Source organism: Haliotis rubra, unplaced genomic scaffold, assembly GCF_003918875.1.
Source record: "Haliotis rubra isolate DU_JTF1 unplaced genomic scaffold, ASM391887v1 Scf1238, whole genome shotgun sequence".
Lineage (NCBI taxonomy): Eukaryota > Metazoa > Mollusca > Gastropoda > Lepetellida > Haliotidae > Haliotis > Haliotis rubra.
Genome location: NW_025765157.1, coordinates 224,500 through 245,617, shown reverse-complemented (window position 1 = coordinate 245,617; position 21,118 = coordinate 224,500). Strand labels below are relative to the sequence as shown.

The following is a 21,118-nucleotide window of genomic DNA, read 5'->3' as shown; positions in this document are numbered from 1 at the left end:
TAGGCTACCCCACCGCCCCCTTATTGTATAAACATGAATGGAATAAATTATAAGCCATAACCTGTATTTGTAGTTGTTGTTGAAGCTGTAGTTGTAGTTGTAGTTGTAGTTGTTGTAGCTGTAGCTGTAGTTGTTGTTGTTGAGGCTCTCCTCACTTTGTTGACATGTCATCGTATCCAAATTACGTACATTGGTGCTCATGATGTTGATCACTGGATTGTTGGGTCCAGACTGCATTGTTTACACACCGCCGTATGGAGTGTGGCGTTCAACAACGAACGAACCAAACTTATTCATGACAGGTGTTTCTTTGACGACACAAATCACTGAAAAGCAGCCATTTCTACCAGAAACATATCTTGGAATTATTTATAACTGGTGTCCAGCAATCTGCAGCCAGTTTATCTACCCTGAAGGGATGCAGCAACATTAATAAACACTGTTCAAAAATCTTTCTACATTGTATTAATGGAGGGGTGGAAGGAATCTCATATCCTATAGGTAGTAAGGCAGTATGGCAGCTTGGCCCGGATAACGTTGCACAGTGTTGGACATGGTATCAGCGTATAAGAGCATCTCAAGCTTTATGCATTCATAACAATGAGAATACTGAAATAGAGGCTGCATACGGAGCAGCTCACCTCAAGGTAATCAGGTAGCCACAGCTAATAAATGATGTGCCTACAGAAGCAGCATGCCACAACATTAACAAACGCTGTTCAAAGATCCTTACAACATTGTATCAATGGAGGGGAGGAATCAACTTCATATCGTACCGGTAGCAAGGCAGTGTGGCCGCTTGCCTCGCTATAATGTTGCACAATGTTGATAACGTCGGACATGGTATCGCTATACACACATATCTTTTATTATATCAACACGATTAACACTACTTGAAAAATACCAACGATGGCTCTTACTGTCTTGATACCTGACGAAATCTCACTCGAGTGCATAAAATCTATCTAATCTATCTATCTATCTATCTATCTATCTATCTATCTATCTATCATTCATTTATTCATTCTCTCCTCCTCCCTCCTCCCTCCTCCGTCCCATCAATCAATCAATCAATCAATCAATCAATCGATTTATCGATCGACCCCAAACCGATCTAGTGGTGGAGGCTGACAAGTGACTGGTGTCGTTACACGGTCAAAAAGGGTGGTGGTGGGTGGGGTGGGGCTAGTGGGTTGGGTTGGGTTGGGCTGGGCTGGGTTGGGTTGGTGTGTGTGTGTGTGTGTGTTGTGATGATGATGATGATATTGTTATTGTTATGCGTGTGTGTGTGTGTGTGTGTGTGCGTGTGTGTGTGTGTGTGTATTGTGTGTGTGTGTGTGTGTGTGTGTGTGTGTTTAAGGCCACCGGGTGTTTCATATTGCTTCTGGGGATTGACACCTCCCCACATTTGGCCCAGGTCAACGTCACTGTCGTCTCTGCCGCATTAGTGGCAGGCAAGTATAACCTTCCTATTACCCACTGCAGACAATTTCATCAGCCGTCAATGTAACACTTATGCACCTTCTTCCTACATTGTAGTAATGGTAGGTGAATAAAACTCATATCATATAGGCTTGGAAGGCTCACTAGCCCTTTGCGCCTGGATGATGTTGTACAGTGTTGATCGTGATATACACAGTATCATAGGTACCGAATCAACAATAAATATATATTGTTTGTCCGATACTGCCGAGCGCGACATCATGAGTGCGTGCGCGCGTTAGCAAATGCATGTCTCTTGTTATAAACCATCATTGGCTCCTACTGCCGGTCGTTACCTGATGGTGTCACCTTTCATCTTAAGAATTAGCTGTTGATTCCCTTTCCGACTTGGAATTGTTCATATTCATATTTTAATCTTATTCTATTCCCTAATTATATAAAATTAGTTCTGAGTACTGTCTCAGCGAGAAATGAATACATATAGTGTTGTCTTCAAGTTTATGGGGGAAAGTCAGGACATAAGGAACCTCCTTACCCACAGGTGTTTTGACGACACAAATCACTGAAAGAAGACGTTACACGTGAACCATTTACCACAGACATATCCTGGAATGATTTATAACTGGTGTCCAGCATCTCTGCAGCCAGTTTATCTACCCTCAGAGAATGCAGCAACATTAATAAACACTGTTCAAAGTCTGTCTACAATGTATGAATGGAAGGGTGGAAGGAATCTCATATCCTATAGGTAGTAAGGCAGTATGGCAGCTTGGCTCTGGATAATGTTGCACAATGTTGGACATGGTATCAGCGGCCACGAATACACCAATAGAATATTATGTCAACACAATCAATACATGGAAAATACGAACGATGCCTGCTACTGTCTTGACAGTTGACACCCGACCAAATATTCTTTGCATCGTTGTTTGTTTGTTTGTTTGTACAACTTTCTGTATGACCCCGCCACGCCACACCACGCCACGCCACGCCACGGCTGCTGGTATAGGTACAATATGTCAAGACTTGAAACACTCTGCTGGGTGCCCAACTCTGTATGGATTCTTGCTCCTGCAATCAACCACTGGTTTGTTGCCCTTGTCTACATGGAGCATCGACATGCTACACCATCTGATAATCAGCATGTTCGAGAGCAACCGTGGACGGAAATCATCTACCTAGGGGTGCTGTAATTCTGTTTTTGTGTTGTGCTGTGCTGTGTTGTACTGTGCTGTACTGTAGTACAGGTTCGACCCAGAACGTACATAATCTGGTACTCAGTTGGCAGCCAAGCAACTGTAAAATCATCTGTGCTCGCTCGTGTGAATGGATAAGGTGTGCTGTGTGTGCTGTACATTCGACGCTCGTGTAGAACGAACAACACCAGTGACCAGGCCACCGTCTAAAACTTGGCCTGACGTTTGGAGAACGGCTCCTTTTCAGATATTTATATGGCGCTTCAGTCAGTTTGCAAACTGGCAGCCAAGCAAACTGACTGAAGCGCCATATAAATATCAAACAGAATAGAGCCGTTCTCCATACTACTCATGACCAGGTGAATCTCATCTCATCTCGCTTCCTACAGAGTGACTTGAACCTAATTGCGAGTTATACGCTTTGGAGCATGCACCTTGTCTCACCATCATCATCACCATCATGCATCATTTCTGACATCTGGGACAATGTATGGTGCCCGCACAAATTAGCCCCTCAGATTGTATCACCTATTTCAGCACGGCTCCCTTAGAGCTGCATAAATCGCTTTACACGCGCATGCTGCATGTCGTTGGATAGCTGGATCCCAGAGCTACACGAAGAATGTTTCCGTTTGTTTTATGCAAATTTATAGCCGAGCAGATCGATGCTCACGCTGTTGATCACTGGATTGTCTGATCCAGACTCGATTATTACAGACCCCCGCCATATAGCTGGGAATATTGCTGAGTGTGGCATAAAACTTAACTCACTCACTGTATTGAAAGAGTGCGCATACACATTCAAATAAAGATGTGACAAACTTCGATGTATCGAACTTTACAGATGTCTCGAAGTAAAAGGTTGGTTCTTTCTTATTAATTATTCATTCATCATTGTGTTTTTATGTATCGAACCTCGAATAGCTCAAAAAGTTGGTGGGGGTAGCCTAGTGGTTGAAGCGTTCGCTCGTCATGCAGTAGGCCGGGTTCGATTCTCCACATGGGTACAATGTGTGAAGCCGATTTCTGGTGTCCCCGCCGTGATATTGCCGGGATATTGCTAAAATCGGCGTAAACACATCTCGCTCACTCACTCACCGGACCGATAGCTCTCGAAGCATTTATGTTGATCCCAACTTCGCCACAACAGTGTTTGACTCTACGCCAAAAGGTTTTGTTCAGAAATATCTATTATGTCAGATGTCTCAGAACAGGTGATCACACCCCTGTCCTGCTGGTGACGCGTACTTCATGCCTCCTTCCATGTCTTTTGCATTAGATCATTGTTCTGGGTGGGGCCAAATAACAATTATGCCCTGGATGTAAATAATCGAGTTAGCCTGCCTTCTGGAATAAAAGGAGACATCTCGTCCACGTGCTTATAATAAGGAAGGCAGAGCCTGATGTCTGGCAGTCATGAGCGCTTATCAATCACGCCTTCCACTTCTATTGGGTACCCGCTGGAGATTGGGGTTAGAATTGATCGTGTAACCCATGCTTGTCGTAAGAGGTAACTATCGGGATCGGGTGGTCGGCCTTGCTGACTGGGTTGACAAATGTCATTGTATCCCAACTGCTCAGATCGATGCTCATGCTGTTGATCATCGGATCGTCTGGTCCAGACTCGATTGTTACAGACCATCATGGCCATATTGCTGGAATATTGCTGAGTGCGGCGTTAAACAACAAACAAACAAAAAACGAACAAAACTTTTGTGAAGGAGAGGGTCACCCAAATGGTAGCTGCATTACCACTTTCACAAATACTTACAATAACAAGAAAGCACAACAAGGATGACAAGAGCTTGTAAACGATATTCAATCACAATAACAGAGACATTTATTTTGGTGGGAATACATTGTTCTGGAAGTGCCCCTGTGCAGTTCCTGCGGCGGTAGATAGTTGGCTACAACGTATATCTTCCCGTCGTGTCCCTTAGCGATACCGACACCCAGTTCCTTTGCTGCTCTTCCATACCATCTGTGTGAAGTGACCTGGAAATAGACAACCATTCATTTCATGGAGCTGGGCATACATTGCCGAGCAAATATCAGAGAATCATTATGCCGCCATATCTGTTGAGTGAAGAAGGTTTTACGCCGTATTTAGTAATATTCCAGCAACATCACGGAGGGGGACACCAGAAATGGGCTTCACACATTGTACCCATGTGGGGAATCGAACCCGGCTGTTGGCGTGACGAGCCAACGCTTTACCCACTAGTCTACCCCACCGTCCCTGTGACCTCTGATGTTTAACCGAGCTGGATTTGAGAACACTATTTCAGCTATACTCACACGCATAAGAAACGCAAGTTTTTATCCAAATAGGAAACAAACTCGGAACCCTAAATTGATATGCGTTTTGGGGCATATTGTGAAGCCTGATGGAGCTATCAATAAGTTTTGTTGCGGTTTGGAAGGTCCGAGTAAAACACATGAAAAGAAAGGAATCACTCAAAACGCACCACACCACAATGAACATGTGGGTATCATGCACACATTTTCGCGGAAATCAAACACGCACGAATTGTCACCACCATTAGTGGGTATAAGTATGTGCACCCAAAATTGGGCCTATCACTCCTTGTTCACCAATGCCATGCTTAACTCAAATTGAGACAAAACAAAGCTATCGGACGTTTGGAAGCTGGAGAATCTGTTCCAAGATGTTGCCCGTCATTTCAACGTAAACATAACCACAATTTACTGCCCGTGATATTGCTGGAATATTGCAAAAGCGGCGTAAGCTAAACTCACTCACTCACACTGGTCAAGCAGACACGAGCCTCACAATTACTGGGGACTAATTACTCATTACTTATTATTGTCGGTTTACAATGACAAACAAATTTCAGTCTGTTCCATGTAAGGATCAGTCACCAGCCTATGATAGTCAGAGATGTATGTCAGTGGAACGAAATAAATCTCGGGCACTTGGTATATTGCAAGCCATTATACCATGACATAGAGCGTTGTGCCTAATATGAATCACTGGTTTATCTGCTCCAGACTTTCGTTATGTGAACACTGCTAACACTGAAACGTACCCGTTCCATTTGAGTAGCCAGCTTTGTTGTAGTCGTATTTGCTGATTTCACTGTACCACATATCACATGCTTCTTTCCCTGCGAATGGAATCAAATAATGAGCAGATCAGAGTGACTGAATAGATTTAAATTGGTTGGTTGGTTGGTTGGTAAGTTAGTTGTTGAACGCCGCACTCAGCAATATTCCAGCTAAATGGCGTCGGTCTGTAAATAATCGTGTCTGGACCAGACAATCCAGTGATCAACAGCATGTGCATCAGTCAACGCAAGTGGGATACGATGGTCAGTAGAGTAGAATAGAATTTATTTGGGCAGATATCTGAAACTGATTATTCTCTGGTATTATATCTAAGCCTTTTTTAACATGGTACTGTTGTACAAAGTGATCTTTGCATACACTTACACTTGCGACAGTGTAGTGCTGAGATTTGTAACTTGCCAATGCCAATCTGACAGAGACCAGCATGTACTAGTGAACACCAGAAATGGGCTTCACACCAGCATGTAGTAACACTGATGGATGGTGTGTGTCCTGATTGAACAGGTTACACCTGATTGTGACACAGGCCAACATGTAGTAACACTGGTGGATGGTGTGTGTCCTGATTGAACAGGTGACACCTGATTGTGACACAGGCCAGCATGTAGTAACACTGGTGGATGGTGTGTGTCCTGATTGAACAGGTTACACCTGATTGTGACACAGGCCAGCATGTAGTAACACTGGTGGATGGTGTGTGTCCTGATTGAACAAAAACCTTTTCTGCCAGCAAATGTTAGAGAAAACATGTGCTGGTATCTGTCAGCTAATATTTCAATAATAGTTACAAAGGGTCCAGAGGTGGGTCCAAGCCATCAAAATAGGGCATGGACCAATTGCACGTATGGGAACACTAGCACGACAGACGATAGACTGTAAGACAATCTGGCAGCAGTGTGTAGTGTAGCCAGTCAGGAGTATCAACCAGGGTAAACAGCAGGCTGAGATGAGAGTGGCCTGGCGTACACAGATCAGCCCTGTTTGGGGCTGCTGTCAGATGGAGAATACATTACGACATTGTTTTTATGGTATTTTGGTTTATTATGCCCAGAGGTTGGCCAAGCCAGATGTCAAACATATGTCAACTAAAGCTGGGAGATTACTGATCAACTTGCCATGTCACGCTGGCTGTTTCAAATATGTACACTTGCAGTATCAGATTTTAGAGAAGACAACTCTGGTGCACACTGATAAAACGAACACAGGATGTTTCGTTTTTCAAAATGTTTGTTTTCAACTCATGTCTAATGGCCATAATCACCACATAAAACTATTTGTTGCTTTATTTGAAGCTAAGAAACTACTATAAAACTATTTGTTGCATTGTTAATCGTGAACCATAACTAGAACACTGCAAGATAGAAAACACACAGTGTCTACTTGACAAAACTAAGAGTGAGTTATCACAGACTCATAATTGAACTGGGAAGAAGAGCAAGACCACCTACACCTTTGGAGGACCGTCTCTGTGATCAATGCTTAGTCCTTGGGGATGAATGAGTGAGCGAGATGGGTTTTACGCTGCTTTTGGCAATATTCCAGCAATATAACGTTGGGGGACACCAGAAATATAAACAGGATTACATATTCCACCTACATACAATACATTAACTGTATATTCTTGCTATCAATACAAATAATCATTTAAAGCTAGTTGAAAATTTTGTCTTAAATACTTCAAACCAAGATGAATTTTACAAATTCCAAGTCAAACCTACACACCTACAGATTCAAGGTAACCTACCCTAACCCTTAAAGAAAACTAACCCTAAGGATCCAAAAGGGGTGTTGGATCGGAAAGGGGATCCAAGGGTTAAGGATGCAGTTGGGGGTGACCTACCCTGGCCCTGATATAACTAACCCTAAGTATCGGAAAGGGTATGGCATTAATGAGTAATACATATAAAAGGTGAAATTATGGATGTCAATTGTTTTTACTATGAGAAACACTACATATAATCTTACTGTTTCATCGGGTGAATGATTACTTTACTATGAGAAACACTACATATAATCTTACTGTTTCATCGGGTGAATGATTACTATGAAGAAAAACCCCAAACAAAACCATGCCAACACCTCATCATGAAAGAGAGATAACCATCACAGAAGCTGACCAAGGCATGTAGTCATGAACTCCCCAGGTTTCCTCCAGCTCGTCAACCACACCCTCTCTGACACCACCACCACCACCACCACCACCTACCTCACCATCCAGAAATACCCCACTGCCAAACTAGGAACTCAACACAAGAAGACCTAGACTTACAACTAGTCTCTGAAATGAACACATTTAACAGAAAAAAAAAAAGGCTCATAGTGAAAAAAAAAATCAAAATATAATGAAAAGGTGCCGAGAGGCGCTCTTCATTTTCAGAGACTAAACAAATCTGCAGAGAGATAATTTACAATGGTTCTTATCACCCACTACTGCTGAAATTGTTTGTGACAGGAATATTTATTGCCCCACCACCTCCTAGTCCTACTGTCAGTGGTGTGGGCAGTTTTAATAATGAGTATCAAGTGTCGCCAAATCTATTTTGAGAGCAAGCAGGGGTACCAGCTAAGAGAAGCATATCCTGAATTCCTATGGCTGGACAACTGGATCTCACAAAAATTCCAAAATTACTTATATTCTCCAAAATCCCAAAGGTTCTGTCTGCACTATATGTGGAAGTTTATTTGATGTTGCATCGAACAGGTGAAAATTTCTTTTTTATTGGAAGTACTAAGACAGAGCCATGTCTTCTGATCGAAAAATGTTCACAGGGAATGTTCTACACATACTGTGTATAGAAAATGTTTAGGTGAGGTCACTCGTGTGGACAATACTTTGTGCCTTTGAAAAGAAATCTGTAAATAATGTATACTATTACTACCAATCCTGTGGAACTGAAGAGAAAAAGATGTACAGTAGGATTCCAATAGTATTTCCTTATACCTTAGAGACCTTAGATGTTGGTATGCATTACATACTAATAAACAATGGTTTTCTTCAATATATCATTCTTTGCACACAAGACATAATCTATCAACTTAAGTTTCTTTAACATATCTGTCAGTTTCAGTTCAAGAAGAACATCTAAAATTGAGCAAACGCGGCCTTGAATTTTGAAATTGTGAGTTCTTTGATATACAATCCTAAGCCAAATGATGATTGAAACGAAATATAGATGGAATATTTAGTGCTGCTATCGAAGGCTGCATGCCAAAATTGCTCCTAAAATAAGTCTGTATACAAACACCGACATAACATTTTTAACACTAACTACACATTGTTCCTCTCAAAGATAGCAAAATCCATGCATGTAGATAATGTTTGATTTTAGCGTGACCCAGTTAGTTTTAACCTTGATACAATCTAGAACCAATAACTTGTAACATTTTTCACACAAATCTCGTATCAGGCATATTGCATATTTTACACCAATAAGCAACGGCCCTTTATAAGTAAAACTATACACTGGATAACGTCCACATTCTCCCAAGCATCGTTTATGTGCAAACATTTGTAAAATTTCAACTTCTTTAAAATTATGTAAGCCCCATATTTCCGATCAATAGAGGAGAATAGGGCTAATTTTAGAGTAAAAAATCTTAAAAATAGATCAGATGGCAATTGATTAAGTGTATGTAAAGATTTAAGTACACTATACAAAATGTTTTTTCACTAAAGTCATGGATAAAGTCACAAATGCCGACATTGTTGAGGTACACTGCTTTGAGCCTAATGATTTACATTTCCCTGTTTTTTTCTTCATCATGGCAATCAAGGGTGACACAACAATGACAGTAGCATGGCTTGTATTTTCTACTGACTTGTATAAATAGTGAGAATTTCGAATGTCAGTGATTTTCCAGTCCTGGTGGGAGAACAAAATAACACATCTTCACCACTTAAGTACAATGGACAAATGCTATGTATATTTGCTTTCATCCTCATCAAAGTTCCAATTCATTTTTATCCTGAGATGGAAAACATTTCGAAATCATCCCCTCTCCTCACCAGTGTAAAATGAAACAGTAAAAGCAAAAACTCAGATTTTGTAAGTCATCAAGGTCTCTAGTGTAATGACACATGTTGTTTGTCTGGAGTGAGAGGACAGGGCAGAAGCAGGAGGCCTTGGCTCAGCGTGGGGTCTTGGGGAGTGGTGGGGGAGGCTCCCATGAGTTAATACTAAACACTAGTGACAGCTAGATATCAACTGATAATTAAAGCCCTGTGCTAGCTTGTGAATTCAGCAGATTGGTACAGACCTTGAAGCTGTGGAAATCTACACTTGCCACATTTTCTAGACTTGCGCGGGATTTCTTGGATATATTTGCTTCAGGGTCTGTATAACAGACTAAAGAAGACCCTGAAAGATCTTCACCAGCAAAGAAAGAGAAATGATGCCACCTTCATCCAGCAACATACGCTAAGATACAGCCATAATCAAGATACACAAGCACCCACCCAAAGCCAGAATACTTGTATGCTGCAGAGGATATATTTTCTATAAAACCACTCAGTTCCTTTCCCGCCTGTTAGCCCTTCAAGCAAAGATGGAAAGTCCCACATCAGCGAATCCTCCACATTGGATAACCTACTGAAAGAAGCAAATATCACAGGCACAATGGTCATCGACCTGTTCACCAACATATTGCTACTAGAAGATGGCGCAACAAGCTACAAACCAGAACAGACTACCTAGACACCACACACACACTACAGAAAGCATCCTCAACATTGAGTCCAGCTGCTGTCACACCTCCTACAATAACTTCAGTATGACCTGCACACAAATACATGCACTGTCTACGGGTTCCCCTATATCCACTCATCACTGAAATCAGCCCTCTCCCTCGCCCTCTCACAGCACCATTCAAACCCCTCTGTTCGAACCTAAAGACAGAGGACACCTTCACTACTACACCATTGGGCACAGTGAGAGGAGGTATAAAATGGCCTACCCTGCACAATCTTCCCTCTCAGGGGCTGGGAAGAGTTGTGTCCGGAGGTTGTGTCAGTGGCGGCACTGTCATCTCTGTCAGGGTCTGCAACAACATCCAACACAATGAGCACAACTAACTAGCAGCCAAATAAACAAATATAATTTGGCATTGCTCTAGATGTATTAATGCTCTGAAACCATCGATGGTAACCAAAACCACTGATTATGTTTGTTTTCTGGGAAATTTAGATATGAAGATGTACTGTCAATGAAAGTGATATTTTTCAAGGTCCCATGATGTTGACATAATTACAGAACTGTTACCAAGGTTACAATGTTCTGGCAACACAGAGTGACTGATACAAAGTACATATCTGGCTGTTAAGTTAAGCATTTATTAAAAATAGATGTCAAATGACGATACAGTGAACTTTGTCATGGGAGTAAGGAGCCAGTGGGGAGCCAGTCGGGAGCCAAGGGTACCAGGTTGTATGGCATCCATTCAGCAGCGCTTTGGAACAAAGACCAGTAACTTGATTAGTGAACAGAGCAATGAACAATGATCACAAACTGCAGAGTGTTTTTAATTGAATGAATCCAATACACGTGATCATGTAGCCTGTGTATTTATTTTGATTTTCTACTCATTCCTGGGTAGACTTGACATAGTTGGCACATGGAACCCATAACAGGTAGTAGCTGCAATAACAGACACTAAACGGAAAGAATGCCATGCACTTAACCATTACCAATGTTCCGTATTTTAAGAAAAGAAATTGTGTTGTACACTTCAGCATTAATTTGCTCGATAACATACATTTTACATCCATACATGAACAACATGTGAAATGTTTAGGTTAGGCAGGTTATTTTATATATATAATGTAGATATACCTACAAATGATATGGGCCCTCATAAAAAGGACAAAAGTAGACATTTCTCGTTGCTTTGTCGCATCAACTACTTGGGGAATATTAGCCGGAGCAATTAATCAGTAGACTCCTGAAAAAACCAAAGCAAAGACGAAACTCAAAACAATGAAGCGCTCGTAAAATAACTTGGGCACTCATCATCTTAACAGTAAGAAATACGTTGTTGGAATCTGAGACCACATATCCGTATATGGGTTACACTGTGCCATGGCGCCAATGTTGCTTCAATTATTATACACAGCAGAATACAACAAAGTCCCCTGCCTGCCTTCCTGCTTCATCGCCAGGAAAACATTTGGCAGAGAGGCACGAAAACAGGTGACACTGTCTTCCATGAAAGCGTGCACTAATGTCATGTACATGCTTCGTCCCTGTTTGAGCGAATGTCAGTGAACTCCGCGCCAGAAATATAAAATGTGGAGTGAAAGACATTGATATACTTACCTCCACACTGATGTGACACTGACCAGGGATGGCGTTGCAGACTGACTACAAGCCCTCCACCCTCGGTCAGCGGTGTGCTCCGCCATGCCCAGCTGATGGAGGTAAACATTGTCATCTGGTCTGTGATTGGTGCTTGCTGCTTGCTGCTTGGTGCTTGGGGCTTCCGGGTCAACAGGTGCCCAAAATGTACTGACATGTACTTGTTTTTGTATTTATTTCAAAGTCCAAAACGCGTTTGATATTAAGAAAATGTAAGAATTTTTTTTAAATAATTAAGTAATTTAAAGCGACTTTAAGAATAGACGTGATAGATGGCGTGGGTGATTGTTGGCTGTGTGCCAAGTGGGTCTGCATGAACAGCTGGCTGGGGGTGGAGTGTATTTTGAGAGGTGTCAATCAATGAGGATGGCTGGAGTACAACCTGACCATATATGGGAGATGAAAGAAGGCCATGCAGTGTCCCCTGAAATTAGGGTTGGAGTTTGTTTGCTTGCTTTTGTAGCCTTTGGTAGCTTTCGGTGGCTTTGGAAGCCATTGTAGCCTTTGACTTGCCGTTATTTGGTGTGTGTATCTGCTGGTTGCGAAAGACTAAAGAAGATGGTCCTGGCGCAAGGTTTCGGCCTGTTGATGATGCCGGCGAATGCGATTGGTCGATGTGTGGTGTTTAGGATGTTATTAGCGATGGCAGGGTTGTACAACGGGGTGCGAAAGTGCTTTTAAAAAACCCAGAGTGGGCATGGAATTCTACCTCTTCTGGCGCCGGTGTAGATGGTTCCGATCGGGGATGCCGATTTTGGTGCCCTGTCCAAGAGTTTTGGCCACGACTTAGGGCTATGTAATTTTCAGAGCCTAATATGGGCAGGAAAGCGCAGTCGCCCGATGGAATCGGTGGTAAACACGACTGCTTCCGGGTCAGGTTCTGAAATTATGCATGCATGTGACCCTAGAATTACTGAAAATATCGTTGGCACTCTTGTTGTAAATGAGACAATACTATTCCTTCATTCAATTTAAAGAAGATTTTTCATATTAAGAACTAGGTATGTCTCCAGTTCCAATTGTTTCCTCTGTTCAAGAAGCAAGACACCTGAAGCCCATGCTCTAAACGATGTAAAACTGTTTTGGGGACAGCTGGTTCTCCTATGCTGGAAATGAAGGGAACTCAGAATGTAACCGAGCCCCTGGACGAGGTAATGCGTTCTTTTAATAAACCACAATAAAGAACCATTCATAAGAGTTCATTGAACTTTAAACATACGAAGGACATTGACTCAACGTCATTAAGAAATGCCAATGAGTGTATTAGTCAAATTAGATAAACTATTATAATGTGAGTCGTGTTTTGTATTTTGTTGTGGGACCTACGGGAAAGCGTTATGAAACAATGACAACTGTAACCGAGTAGGCATGGCATAAGTGTAATGTTGAAAAGATATGCTGCCGGTTGAGAAAGAACAACATACGGCGTTTTAATCCCTCGTCGACATAAATGTGTTTTGAATGGGTGTGTGTTTTTATAAACACGTGGCTACTCTGGCTTTGCTGGCAGCATTAATGATACAGTCATCGTACGAAAGAACCTAATCCTTAACCCCCCTACCCACAACCCTGACCTAAACCCAACCTCCTCACCATAATTGAACCTGAACCTTACCTTAACACTCAACCTTCCCCTATCTCCCTCTCTCTCTCTTCCACCCCCCCTTCTCTCCCCCCCCCACACACACTTCCGGTTATGACGTCACTTCCGGGTCTGTCGGCACTTCCGGTTCTCCCTCACACTTCCGGTTCTATCGGCACTTCCGGTTATGACGTCACTTCCGGTTCTATCGGCACTTCCGGTTCTATCGGCACTTCCGGTTATGACGTCACTTCCGGTTATGTCGTCACTTCCGGTTCTATCGGCACTTCCGGTCATGACGCCACTTCCGGTTGTGACGTCACTTCCGGTTCTGTCGACACTTCCGGTTCTGTCGGCACTTCCGGTTATGACGCCACTTCCGGTTGTGACGTCACTTCCGGTTCTGTCGGCACTTCCGGTTATGACGGCACTTCCGGTTGTGACGGCACTTCCAGTTCTGTCGGCACTTCCGGTTATGACGGCACTTCCGGTTGTGACGGCACTTCCGGTTCTTCTTCTCAAAGGTGGTTTTAATAGGCGATTAGTCAAAAAGTGATCATTTGTTTGGTTGTTCCTTTGTTGTTTGTTGTTTAACAGGTACCATTGTGGTTAAAGCGTTCGTTAGTCACGCCGAAGACACGGGTATGTCACTCACTCATGTATGTATGTATGTATGTATGTATGTATGTATGTATGTATGTATGTATGTATGTATGTATGTATGTATGTATGTATGTATGTATGTATGTATGTATGTATGTATGTATGTATGTATGTAGTATGTATGTATGTATGTATGTATGTATGTATGGGGGCTGGTGTCGAAGTTATGCAGTAGTGTGGGTGATAATGCAGGATGTATCGAATCTTCATTAGGCTTAGTGTACGCAACCAAACGTTTCCACTAAATATACAACTTTATCGGACGTGCATGCAACACTGACACACCTTCTTTTCTACATTGTACTCATGGTAGCAGTGTGTAAAACTCTGATCATGTAAGCTTGGAAGGCTCACTGGCCCTTTGCGCCCGGACGATGTTATACAGTGTTGGACGTGATATACACAGTATCATAGGTACTGAATCAACAATAAATATATATTGTTTGTCCGATACTGCCGAGCGCGACATCATGAGTGCGTGCGTGCGTGCGTTAGCAAATGCATGTCTCTTGTTATAAACCATCATTGGCTCCTACTGCCGGCTGTTACTCTGATGGTGTCACCTTTCAGTATGTTTGGAGAGCAACCGTTGACGGAAATCATCTACCTAAGGGAATTCTTGATCTTTTTCTTTTTCTTTTTCTTTTTCTTTTTCTATTTACATATTTAGTTAACGTTCCCAATTTACCGTTGAGGATGTGGAGGCTGATGTGTATATACACCATCATTCAACAACAGCAAGTTAATATTAATTGATGCTGGTAAGTATTTCCTAACACCATGTGGCTGTGCTGTGCTGTGCTGTGCTGTGCTGTGCTGTGCTGTGCATATAGGTACTTTGGTACGCTCGTGAATGGATAAGGTGTAGTGTACAGGTTCGACCCGTGAACGAACACACCAGTGACCAGGCCACCGTCTAAAACTTGTTCCGTCGTTTTGAGAACGGCTCTTTTTCAGTATTATCTGGCGCTTCAGTCAGTTTGCTTGGCTGCCAGCTTGCAAACTGACTGAAGCGCCATATAAATATCAGAACAAGAGCCGTTCTCCAAACTACTCATGACCAGGTGAATCTCATCTCATCTCGCTTCCTACAGAGTGACCTGAACCTAATTGTGAGTTATACGCTTTGAGCATGCACCTTGTCTCATCATCATCATCATCATCATCATCATCATCATCATCATCATCATTATTATCATCATTTCTGACATGTGTGTTTGTCACGTAATAGTAAGTGTGGTAGGGTACATAGGCAGGAACACAGACCAGTGCTGCTCGGTTTTGTGGGTGTTCACCATCGCCTGTGTTCCAGCTTCAGCGCCGCATTGTGTGTGCGTGGTGTGTAAACCTATAAATGTCATTTGATCCGAAATTCTTTATCACAGCCACAGACACAATTCACTAGTTGTTCAGAATCAGATAAAGAATATGCTTTTGTTTCAGGGTGAGTGTGGATGAGATTGGTGTTTGTGCCTTGCCTTGCCTTGCCTTGCCTTGCCTTGCCTTGCCTTGCCTTGCCTTGCCTTGCCTTGCCGGGCCGGGCCGGGCCGGGCCGGGCCGGGCCGGGCAGGGCAGGGCAGGGCAGGGCAGGGCAGGGCAGGGCAGGGCAGGGCAGGGCAGGGCAGGGCAGGGCAGGGCAGGGCAGGGCAGGGCAGGGCAGGGCAGGGCAGGGCCCTAACGTATTGTATTGTATTGCATTGCATTGCATTGCATTGCATTGCATTGCATTGCATTGCATTGCATTGTATTGTATTGTATTTTATTGTCAGGGACTCACCCATACCTATACATGCAAGTGGTGTCCTCTCTCAAAGTTATTTTTTAAAACATTCTGTTTAATGCCAAGGTGCTGATCAGGAGAGAATTTTAAAAAGCGTTCTCTTTTCACCAATTGATTTGTATGCTGACAAATGAAAATTAACATAATATCACTTTTATGTGTATATTTACATGCTGAATCGTAGATTGTGTGTATCATTGTGAAAGGACGCTTGCCTGAGTTCAGTTCAATGTATATCATAGTACATACACAAACGTTACTAGTAGACAACCAATAGGATATTAGTAGTTAAAATCCGTATGGGGGATGTCATGATACGTTAATAGCATTTCCTTCTTGGCTGGCCCTTAAAATATTAGCTTGCATCGTATGAACGAAGGGACATGACTCTTACAACCATCAGATTTTCGAACTATCAGGATCAGCCAATGTGGAGCTTTACCCCCTGGACGCGGAGGGTTTTTTCAGGCGCACACTTTCATACGGTTTGAAAAGTGATCGTTGTGCGATAATTGCGCTCGCGTGGTCCTGGATCTACGTACGGCTATAAACTTACACAGAAATGTAGAATATTACATTTCCTATCCGATGGTATAAATATAAGTGCAACTACCTCGGCGGTTTGAGAAATAGACCTTGCAAAATGTTGTCCACGTTTTTGTTATGCGTTAAAAAACAATAACTTTCTCCGCTTTTTATCGCGCACCGATCAAAACACTATGCTACGATTTTTTAAATTTGGCATCTTTACGGTGAGCGAAGAAAATACAGCCTGATATCTGAACGACATAAGTGTATATGAATTGGGTTTATTTGCTTATGAATTGGGTTTTATTTGCTTATGCATGACGTTATACGTTCAACATTAAAAATGACTAGCAATAAATGTCAAAAATGGATTTACTTCTATGAAGTCAAACGACGACAGAGGCCATACACGCATGATGATAAGGGGGCATAACTCCGTTATGCTTAACACTAGGCCAATGTAACTCAGATCACATGGAGAGAATTCGTTGTGGATTCGGGCGCTATATTTTCGTTATTTTTTCAATTCAAAGTTCCCCAATGTCAGCGGATACGCTTTGGTAGTGTGACATTTTATAAGAAAAGATGAAAACGTACTACATGTGTAAGCACGTAATAGCGATTTGGATGGCCCTATCCGATACATAAGTTGGTTCTTAGATTCCCATATTCTCTTGTTTGTATTTGTATTTTGACTAATTTTGCATCGTTATTACCAGAGTATTAGCCATATCTTGAAATGTAATGAAATTGCTGAAAATAATACTACATTTTAGTTGACGTCATTGCTTGTTTTATGCAATTTGCGACGTCGGAAAAAAGACGACATTGGTATGCTGATTAGTATATATCTCCCTAATTTCCATTAATTGTATAAAAGGTCTCGGCTTCTACGTCAGAATTTAACACTCTTTAGACAAAACATAAAATGACCGGTTTTAAATAGTGTCCTGAATATATCAACAATTAGACGGTTTGACAGCGTATCTTATTGTGAACAACACGCGCACCTGTTTGGTATCAATTTAACGTAAATAAAAATAATATTTCACAACACCCGAATATTTTGTTTGGGATAAGCATTTTGTTTGTGTATGATTATGTAGCTATTTCTCTGCATAATTATGCAATGAAAGATGCAAAAAGATAGCTTTTTATATATGGAACTATATATTAGAATATGGATGTAAAGATTTGTCCGAATTAACACATGAGATGTATATATATTTTTCAACAATTTTCCTATAAATGTAGTGACAGTTTGATATCCTGTCATCACAATATTTTTAATCGAATATGAATTGATTATATTATCGAAAACAATGACAGTGAATCATAAAACGTTTCCGACAAACGCGCACCTGACCAATCAATATGCATCATTGTTTTGTCTATAAAACGACACAAAAATATGCAAGGAACAAGACAATTCCTTTAAATATATGTGCATATACAATTCAAAACATATATAAATCATTTTCATTAAATATTATCAGTTTTACTTATAAGGTTGATTAAATCGCCGTTCATTAACCTGTTGACATGAAACGGCAATATTAGTCCAAATGCATTGAATATTGTACATCATAGGAACTAAAGTAGTAATTGCAGTTATGGCTACGTTGGATCTTCTAACACTTGGTGTAACGTGGCGTGGAGCGGCATGGAAGCTGAGGTTACTAAAAAGACATCATGAGAGACTTATACAGCTGCTAAAGAAATAGTTTTTCCAGATTTTCCCCATCAATAAGTAATAACGAATATCATAATGAAGTATTTGCTTTGGAGTGAGTGAGTGAGTGAGTGAGTGAGTGAGTGAGTGAGTGAGTGAGTGAGTGCGTGAGTGCGTGCGTGCGTGCGTGCGTGCGTGCGTGCGTGCGTGCGTGCGTTTCGCTTACAACCCCAAACCACTTTTTGCCAAGTCATTACTGCGCCGGAGTCTGAGGCGAGACCGCCTGCAGCAGTCTTGAAACCCGTGACGTCAGAACTGGCGATGATGACGTCACACCAGTTGTACTTGAACTCTGCAACCTTGGTGGAGAGACGGCTCATTGTGACGCCTTCTGTGCACACATTTCAGTCAAAATCGGCAGGAAAACTGGTGAACTTTTGAGGATGTTTTCTGCCCAACGAGCGAGTGTGTCATACCAGACTTGGAGTTTAAAGAAATGGCATAATTTAACTTCCACTTTACATACATAAATATCGACAAGGAATGCTTTTAGAAAGTGGTCAGAGAAAAAAATGAGTTATAATACCTTGATAAACTAATCTGTAGTCACGTGACCACAGCCATAATATTGGTGCGAAACTGAGCCCAGAGGCGAGGCGAGACGAAAAATATCATGGGAGTATTTGGAACCGTTTTCTCTCTCCAAATTTAGACATTTGGTATGAGGTAAAATACATACATTGCCAGACAATCCTTGTCTTTTGATTACACGCACAAACAATGTGAGCCAACGTACATCTTCTGATACAAACTGGTGTGCCAGAACCTTCTCAAGAATTACAAAATAAAGGAGTATCATATTTTAATAAACAATGGGGTAATCTTATGTACAAGGACTTCGGATAATGTTTTAGGGCAACAGCAGAGACTGTTTTGAAAGAGAATATTAGTAAGTGTTCCAACTTCAAGTCTAAAAAGTATTTTGCATAGATACAAATTGAGAAAAAAGAAAAATCATAAATAGGATTGGAATATCATGGGATATCAATAGGATATATAATAGGAATGGAATATCATGGGATATCAATAGGATATATAGCTATGGGATCTGTAGAGGTTTGTATTCCTCATAACATTTTGATGATTCATCGACACTAGGATTTGGTACTAGTTTTGAACAAGTTTCATAATCTTTGCTTTTAAAACTTTGAAACAAACAGATGCAAGTGACCAATATTATCAGTAATTCAGACAATGCCAAATTATTATTTTGAATGTTTATTTATGCAATGACCATATTTATGCTGCACAATCAACCCAAGATTTCAGCCTCAAATGACTGCAGTGTTTCTACATCTAAATGCACAAACCTTCACCAATATTTCTTTACTCTGCTGAAATAATTATACATACTGTACGATTAATCTGCTTCATTCTGCGAATGCCATACAATTAGGAGTATTTTGTTGAGTTTGCAGAAATTTGATTGAACAGTTTCGACAATATTATAGAATGATGCACCCAGTGTGCAAAATATAGCTTCAAAATTTTGCTATCCACAACCTAATTCTCTAGCCTAAAATTTGAATGTAGACACGGATTTCATTATTATGCTGCTAATATGATGAACAATTGTATGGTTACAGGCCGGGAGAGCCACATTTCCGAAACAGATAGCCTAAATTGATGTCTCTCCCGGCAATAGTTACGGTTGCGTGAACATGGTGGTGGTGGAATTGGGTTTAACGTCGTGCTTGAGAATATTTCGCTCATATGATGACGTGCATGCGTGCGTGAACATGGAATGTGGCTCTCCCGGCATATGGCGTCAAAACATGCTTAGTGATTCAAACGCGTTACCGTAGTTAACAAAACAAGACACGTTTCCTCATAATTTTATTCAGATCACAACAGGTTTTGTTTCTATAATTAGCACAAGATGATACATTTATAGGTATATTACATATAATAATATCACACAATTGAACGTGTTCATCTTAAATGCCTTAAATTAGCTACCGGTCTTAGATATAACACCCCGAACTTGATGGTTTATAGAGAACTTGGAAGACAACCTATTCAGCTCCAATTCTCTAAAAGTTTAATTACTTATTGGTGCAAGTTGAAATTTTCCCATCCAAACAACAAAATAGGAGCTTTCATTCAAAATTATATTATTGATGATGATCCCTGACTAAATCATGTGAAACATAAATTTTGTAAATGTGGCTTACCGGATGTATTTGTAAACCCTTTTCATTATACCCAATCCTGGAGCATATCAAAATGTGAAGGACAATATTATGAGATTTATAAAACCTCACCTTCACTCGACGAATACTTACTGCTATCTGAAAATATTTGGAAACCTATTATATATTCTAATACATTTAACCATTGATTGCCAATAGAAAGTGAGATGGACGAATCTCGCATGAAAAGAAAGAGTATGTAACCTTTGTAACTCGCAGTCAAATGGGGATGAATTCCATTCTATCTTCGATGTTCATATTTTAGCCAACAACGCATCACTCACCTAGAAAACAGCTCTCGTTCCTTCCCTAATCTCTCTACATAAAAACAAATTGAGGTCAAGTACTAAAATTTCAACAATCAAACACCTATCTTAATTTATATATTTGTTTAATGCATATGTTCTAGCTTTCAGTAATAATTGCGTATACATGTACATGTATTCCCTGTCACTCTTTTGCATGCTTTGTATATTCTGCATTATGTACTCATGTACCACCGGAGGTTGTTCCATTTTGAGTAATAAACTCTGAGTGAAGAAGCTAAACACCGCACTTGTGA

The 21,118-nt window shown here is 41.2% G+C and overlaps 1 protein-coding gene across 8 annotated transcripts; it reads right to left on the bottom strand.

Annotated features, from left to right (window-relative positions):
• Window positions 1-4,456: 4,456 nt before the first annotated feature.
• On the bottom strand, window positions 4,457-12,251 carry LOC124266192 (protein PRY1-like). 8 transcript variants are annotated; one of them, XR_006895662.1, is made up of 6 exons: window positions 12,041-12,190; window positions 11,562-11,666; window positions 11,095-11,174; window positions 10,683-10,766; window positions 5,690-5,767; window positions 4,457-4,634 (listed from the first exon to the last, which is right to left on the bottom strand). XR_006895662.1 is itself a non-coding variant. In XM_046700994.1 (6 exons), the coding sequence occupies exons 2-6, from the start codon at window positions 11,599-11,601 to the stop codon at window positions 4,576-4,578; spliced, it is 348 nt and encodes a 115-aa protein (XP_046556950.1). In that variant the 5' UTR covers window positions 11,602-11,666; window positions 12,095-12,207; the 3' UTR covers window positions 4,457-4,575. The 8 variants fall into 8 exon arrangements, 7 of the variants coding, with proteins under 7 accessions (XP_046556950.1, XP_046556951.1, XP_046556949.1 ...); XM_046700994.1 differs by having other exon boundaries at window positions 11,088-11,174; window positions 12,095-12,207; XM_046700995.1 differs by having other exon boundaries at window positions 11,072-11,174; window positions 12,041-12,191.
• Window positions 12,252-21,118: the final 8,867 nt, after the last annotated feature.

Bases quoted from the DNA above. Each gene is read 5' to 3' on its own strand.
- LOC124266192 (XM_046700991.1), bottom strand. From the start codon at position 12,236: ATGTCAGTACATTTTGGGCACCTGTTGACCCGGAAGCCCCAAGCACCA. The intron at 10,767-12,040 runs GTAAGTATATCA...ATGTTGTTGCAG, and splicing joins AGTGTCACATCAGTGTGGAG to ACCCTGACAGAGATGACAGT. The intron at 4,635-5,689 runs GTACGTTTCAGT...GTCTATTTCCAG, and splicing joins TGGCTACTCAAATGGAACGG to GTCACTTCACACAGATGGTA.